Raw genomic sequence first — 7,369 nt, 5'->3', positions numbered from 1 at the left:
CAGTTGGACTGTGTCCATTTTGACAAATTAAAAAGAGAGCCTTTCTCTGCTTAAACTGGCTTCCTTCAAAAATTATGGCCTGTTGTACTTCTGATCACTACAACCTTTTAAAATGTCATTAACTGGCTTTGTGCCATTTGCGCCGTATGTTGGATATTATTATTCACAGTGTTGGTTTTTGCTTCTCTTTGTTAAATAATCTAGTAGAATACATTTATTTTCAGATCAACTTAAAATCATTCAACTTAAGCCCAATTATTCTATTAGCGGAAGCTATTTAAATGCACACAGAAGTCTGTGAGTTCACCACTCTGATGCGCTTCTGCAACCATATGAGGAACACGTACACAAACACACACAAATAGTAGTTGGTAGCCTGCAGGGAGGTCTGTGTTAGATTGGTCCCAGATGCTGTCCACTCTGTGTGTGTGTGTGTGTGTTGTAAGGATTAATTTGGTGGGTCTTTATCTGAAACTATCCCTGTATCCTTGTGCACAGGTCTCTTTCTTCCTCTCTTTTACATCTGGGTGTGTGTGTGTTACGGAAAGAGCAAGAGACTGATCCATTGTGTAGGATATTGGACTTGGCAGTATGGAATTTAGTTAATTCGTCCAGCTAGTCTTCTCTTGATTAAATAATAGCTGATTTAATGCAATTCAGTGCATGTATCAGTGTAAGTGTGTGGATCTCTGTTTGTGTGTATGTGTCCGTGTGTTAAAAGGAGGGCCGACTTACTCTATTAGTGAATTAAATGTAATTTCATTTTGAAAGATTTTGTTTAGAAAGCCCTCCTTTTTAAAATGTATTTTAGACTGCAGGGCACCACGCTCGGTTTCCCGTCTTCTCTTTCTCATGCGTTTCTCTCTCCAGCTTCCTCCCATGTCTGTCTCAAGTCACAGATTTCAGCACCTTTGCATTTAAAAGTTTTGTATTTAGATTTATTTCAGCATAAATATGAATGTTTTGTTTGGTGAGATTGTGCAAAAGTAGCTGTTTTTTCCCCCAAATTCACAGCAAATGGTGGTTCTTCCACCAAAGTGTTAAATTATTGGGGAAAGTTGTCTTAGGTCTCACACAGGCTTTTCATCCTAGTGAATAATTGCAGCCCTTTTCATGGGGGAAGTGGGGGTGGGGGTGTCCAAGATGATGCAGTGCCAACCAGCAGACATTTTCTGCAACACACTGTGACATTATCCGGCCAAGGCGCTGTGTTGGCCAGTCCTGTACATGCAGGTGTTCATTCCTGGTGGATTACTTTGTACCATGAACACCTTATTTTTATTGTTTACATCAACATCATCACAGCCAAACATAAAGCGGTTCCCACCATGATCACTTTCCAGAGCTGTAAAATCCTGTCTGTGAGTATTACAAACCACTGTGCTGTGTTTTTGCCTTCTTATAAGCTTTCAACACATAAATCTGTTCCTCCAATTGGACTTCCTGGAATGTATTTTATTGTTTTACCAGTACATGAAACAACCCCCCAGCTCCCCCCCACCCCATGCAGCTTCTTGCATCGTTTTAACACAGGGCACACAAGGTAATGAGCCAGATTTGTTACAGTAATGGGTGTGTGTGTGTGTGTGTGTGTGTGTGTGTGTGGTGGAGGTTGGGTAATGAGAATAAACTTGAACTGTATTTTTTCAATGGATGTAATATTGAACTACAGCAGCTCATGTGTAAAGTAAAGCTACACCGTTGCTATAAAGATGCCACTGCACATTGGTTGCAGATGGCAGCTATGACATCATAGATTAAGAGAGAGAATGTGAAGGACTCAGTATTTCCACAAAAGCCAAAACAGTGGATGCTTATCTTTCAGGCCAGTTCTTCCGTAAAGATCTAAAAGGCCGTGCAGTGTAAGCAGTTTGTTTAACATCTGTAAATTTCTGGCGCTGTGAGAACCTCAGCCACAGCTGAAGGGCTCAGCCACTGTGTGGTTAACTCCATATGTTTTGATGTTGAACGATAATTAAATTCTCAAGAATGAAGTTATTACTGTATTTATCAGTGTGTTTTATGAGTAGAATCAGGAAAAATCACAGAAAACAGCCCATAATGTTAGTTTAACTTGAAAGAATAGTAATCCATTCAACTTAATTAACGGAAAGTTGACATTAAGTACAAACTCAAAGTCTCAAACCAAAATTAAAATTGGGAAATTGCTGTTCACAAACAGGAAAGGGAGCAATACACTTCACAGTATTGAAATTTAGCTTTGTATCTAATCATCACTGTTAGACTCTGTTTGTTGACTTGGATTTGGCTTGACTGGGAGGAAGTTGATAAAAAGTTTAATTTCCTCACTAATGAACGCATTTGTGTGTGTCTGTGTGTGTGCTAGAGGTCGTTGTTTGTGGTGCTATTTAAACGGTATCGTAGTCTGCAGATAAATAGATGTCATTAAGACCCTGAGCTCTAATTACCAGCAGCCATCCTCTGCAGTCTGAGGTGAGTAGGAGAGGCCAGGTATCAGTAATCAGTCAGAATATACACACATGCTGTACCTACACACTGATACACCAAGCACAGCAAAGGCACCAAGAGATGCAGTCACACTTAAAGTTGTTGAAGTATGTGTCAAGCCACCCAGCTGAAGGAAGAGATCATGCAACTGACACACGAATTTTGAATCTATTATCACCGATAATATCAACCAGGACTCACATCTCCACAGAGGCAACAGCACTTCATGGGTAAAGGAAACAGTGTCTGGGCCACACAGCCTGCTACGAGCACACTGTAGTACACTTGTTCACCACCAGTGTCCAGAACATAGTTTACTTCGACTGCATTAACAACAGCAGTCAGAGACATGCGTGCACTGACACTGTGCTGTCCTGGTAGCATAGTTTTGGAGCAGTCAAGGTACGCCCAACACACATGGACCCTTCCTTGACTGTAGTTTCATCCAACTCTAGCTTGTCTTCATTAGCCGGCAAATCAAAATTTTCAGGTGAGTCTGTGTGTTGCGATGAGGGGCAGCTGTGAAGGCCATATGTGAGTGATTTGGGTGCTCAGGGGGGAACTGAATTCTGATGACAGATGCACTGTTTGGCTTGCAACAGTAGACACACACACACACACACACACAAGAAGCGTATATCAATCAATCACCTGGCTTTGCCTCTCTACATGTGGTGACCGTATGGCATGTGCAACACACACACACACACACACACACACACACACGTGCACTCAGGCTCAGTGTGCCACTGAGAGGATTTGGCTATCTAAGTGTTTCACTGTGTGAAGTCGGATGGATAAAAATGCATGCACCATAAATACTGGAATATTAGCACAAGTGTTTATTAGATGCAACCTTATTGAAAACAGGACACGTTTTGGGACTGAGAGGCAGGTTTTCCAGTATAAATAAGCACATCTGGTGTCCCTTTGTATTAAGCTTTTAAACAGACTTTAAACTAAAACTTAGATTTTCCAGCCTGATCCAGACAGTATGAAGTATGTCATCATAAATCATTATTTATGAGATAAAATTACAGCAAGGAAGCAAAAAAGCTATTAAACCCCTTTTCACTGGCGACAGAATATGGTGTACAATCTTTAAACAGTATCCAGTACAGATGTTTAATCTGTTCCTATTTTGATATTCACTTCATGTATTTCAATTTTTTCTCTTTTAGAGGGAGAAACAACAAAGCAGATGAACTTTGGATTCATGCTTTACATTTTGTTTAATTTTGCTGTTACATTTAAAAGTTGGGTGAATTCTCTAACACCATTATGTAAAATTTCATTTGAACATTGTCTTTTTTTGCAGTTGCGATACTGATTCATTCTTACCAGAACTACACTAAACTAAAAAATGATGTTCTTCAATGCATCTGCACTGCATTACTGAGGCCGTACTGGATATGGACATGTTTGCGTGTGTTGTGCGTTCCCAGAGTAATGTAAACTGGTTAACTGTGCCATAATCCTTGTAGTATATTAGACTGTAAAAATAAACTGAGGACTGCTGTGCCCACCGGGCTCTTCTGCTTTTAGCTCTCAGCACGAAACAGATGTTTGTGGAAGAGCTGATAGCTGCTCCATCTGCAGCTCTGAGACTACAGAAAGCCTGAGTGAAGTGCGCTGCTCCTTTGTGAAAAGTTTAAATAATGATTTTAACTTGTAGCTCAGGGTTTTGTGAGCCCCCTCCCAAAAAGAAGAAAAAAAAAATTCTAAGCTCTCAGCACTGTCATGGCCATAAAACAACAAGAAGCCAGCGCTGAAAGGAGAAGGTCCCAGTGGAAAGTCTGTGACAGAGGAAGAGGGAGAAACAGAATGGGATAGCAGAGAGAGAACAGGAGGGAGGGAGAGATGACAGACACACACAGAAGGTGTGTTATAGATTTTAGCGAGCCATTCCCACAGGCATATACAGTATGGCTAACAAAACCTTACAAACCAGATCAGTATTGGTTGCTACTGTGATAACACAAAAAGAGACAACAAAACCCACAACACAGACCAATTAAGAAAAATTATTAAATCCTGGTTTTCTTTTGAGTAACCTTATACTGTATGTTAGTGAAACAAGGAGAAGAGATGAAAAAGGTAAATGAAAGAACTGAAGAGGGAAATGACCGGATTGGAAGATTAGAACATGAAAGTATAAGAAGAGAAGAGAAGAGAAAACTAGGAGAGCAGTAATGATAAAAGCATAAGGAAGACACAAAGACAAAGAAAGAAATGTTTGCATAGGCATGAAGAGAGAGAGAAGCAGACAGAATCGTGGAGAAGAAAGATGACGTCTGCTGTCCTCTCAGGGTCATAAAGGTGGTGAATGGGGCCAGAGACTTAATGGGATGGAGAAACGTTGTGATTGGCTCATTACTATGATGGAGCACGTTGCCTCAACAATTGGCCTTTTCACAGCCCCCCATCCTTCCTTGCGCACACTACTTTTCTATGCATCACTGCTCCGTGAACTGCAGAGGAGTGTGTGTGTGTGAGATGAATACAGTAAAAGTCAAACACTTACCTGTAAAGTACCTTCTGCAGTTCAGATAAACACTAAAACACTTTATGCTATGAGGTGAAAGCATAACTAATCTCTTTCCACATCTATTGAGTGATACTTGAAAAAAATGACAGCAGAAGAGCCAAAGTTCTCTCCCAGAGGCACACACACACACACACACACACACATTTAAAACACACAGCTCATATACAGCATTTTCTTTTCATTTAAGTATATTTTGGTGTTTTATTAAGCTTGTTCAATACAGAGAAAAACAGAGAGCAGCGTTCTCTATAGGATTCCCTGTTAGTCGTGATGTGTGCGAGCACATCATCTCTGTTTCTCTCTCTCTCTCTCTGTTTCCTAACCTTACTACCAATCCATTGTTCTTGAGTAGTGTGGAAATTTAAAAGGCATCAAAACTTAAGTCAACATTTTCTTTCTTGTTTCCCCCTTTTCTTTTTTGTCTCACTATCTTCCTTCTCTACAGCGGCGCAGAGGTAGTGGAGTCTTCTGTGCGAACTGTTTGACCACCAAGACGTCACTGTGGAGGAAGAACGCTAATGGAGGCTATGTTTGCAACGCATGTGGTTTATACCAAAAACTGCATTCGGTAAGTCATAAACACTCTGCACTAACTGTGAGTAACACTGTAGGCAAACTAGACAGAGTATAGATGAAGCCCTTTTCAGACGTGCACTGGAACCCTGAAATTCTCTAGACATTACCTGAAGGAGCTGTGTGTGAGAACACGAATGTCTGAGTCAGTTGTCCCAGAAATTAAGCACACTTTATTCTGCCAGTTGCTTAGTACGAAGTCCGTGAAATGTCCGAGTGAGCCAGAGTGAGCCCATGTACGAAAACACGGCCTCCTGCATATTCCGACCAGGCAGCGACCCCCCCTGCATAAACCAAACAGAGAATTTCCAGTAGGTCAGAGTGCATCTTACACTGACTATCGTGTTGTGTGCTACATGTGTGAAAGGGAAGCTCTGGACAAAGTCTGGACCTGATTCCACAGACATAGTCTGGAGTTCATGTGTGAAAGCAGCTTAAGATAAATCGAAATACAGTAGTTGTACCAGACATGGTACTAGTGTCATTGTCTTTGTATTTGCAGTGACCATTATTACAAATTTACTTAAAACTAATTAAAAGAGATGCTGGGGTGGACTTTACATTTCAAAACACTTTTAAATGTAGAGAGATAAGATGAATTAATTGCAGGCACTTCATACAAAAGTTAATTAGCAGTCCTCTTCACTCACAGAATACCTACATACGCTCACTCCCAACAGGTGTACTGGGTCAGGAACCCAGTACTTGTGCTGTGTTTTAGTACATTCACAGATTGGTTTTGGCTGCTAGTCATCATTCCTCCTGTCTGGCCAATATGATGCAAATTAAATGGTGCATACTGGAGTTAAATTCTTGTATATTTCAGTGACTCCTGCTGTAAAAAAAAAAGTATTATTGTGGAAAAAGCATATTTGATTTACTGGGTGCTGGGAGTTACAGACCATTTCAACAGTCACAGTGAGTCAGTTTCATGGGGTGAGAAATGTGATGGAATGAATCAACTTTACCATCTAAGCCTGGGGAAAGTCTATGGAAATCCCAAATTTAATTAGATTGCATGAATTACAGATGAGTTAATTTAGTTGATTTCAAAATATTGAGCTTTCTCACCTCAGCTGTGCTTCAAAGGAGTTTAAGCTAATTTCACACTTCAATGTACTTATTTAACTTGAGGGTTTACAGATATTACTGGTGTGAAGCAAGCCTTCAGAGCCTTAACATATATCTATTCAGATACATGGCTTTTTAAGATCACAGTCAAATTTCAAAGTGAATAAAAATGTTTCCATCTAATAAATCACAGTGTTAACAAATGCATCAGTGGGTTGACCATGTTGCAACCTGGAGCACTGTGCTTCAGTCATCGACTGGAGCTTTGAAGACCTTTTAGACGATGACAAACTATCGCAGTTTACTGCCCCTGCAGATGTCTTTGCTTCAACCCATTCATCTCACCTGCTGCTCCAATCATGTTCCAGCTCCTCTCCTCTATGGCAATCTTCACCACAACCATATTTTATTTCCTATAATAAAAGTTTTATGCGCTCTACACACATTATTAGAGAGGATAGCAGCTAGTAAAACACTTGAGAGTGAGCGAGGACAAAGGGAGAATTATGAATAAAGAGGGAGATAAAGGTACTGTAGACATAAAGGCAGGGAAAGAAAGAAAGGGAGAAAGAAAGACAGAGAAAAGTGGAAGGAAGATGAAGAAATAGAAGATTAACAAAGAGAGGAAAGAGATAATAAAAGGGGAGGATGTGTATAAAGAGTGAGCTATAAAGGGAGACAGCTAGATTAGGAGAGGGGACATCCATG

General features: G+C 40.4%; 1 protein-coding gene across 1 annotated transcript in view; it reads left to right on the top strand.

Moving 5' to 3' along the window:
- trps1 (trichorhinophalangeal syndrome I) overlaps positions 1 to 7,369 on the top strand; it is a 101,672-nt gene that overhangs the window by 88,328 nt on the left and 5,975 nt on the right. Inside the window, exon 11 of the mRNA XM_020597574.1 lies at positions 5,463 to 5,585. Within this exon, the coding sequence (XP_020453230.1) occupies positions 5,463 to 5,585 (123 nt within the window). The remainder of the gene's footprint in view (positions 1 to 5,462; positions 5,586 to 7,369) is intronic.

Source organism: Monopterus albus, unplaced genomic scaffold, assembly GCF_001952655.1.
Source record: "Monopterus albus unplaced genomic scaffold, M_albus_1.0 scaffold34.1, whole genome shotgun sequence".
Classification (NCBI taxonomy): Eukaryota; Metazoa; Chordata; class Actinopteri; order Synbranchiformes; family Synbranchidae; genus Monopterus; species Monopterus albus.
This window is presented reverse-complemented; position numbering and strand designations above follow the sequence as displayed.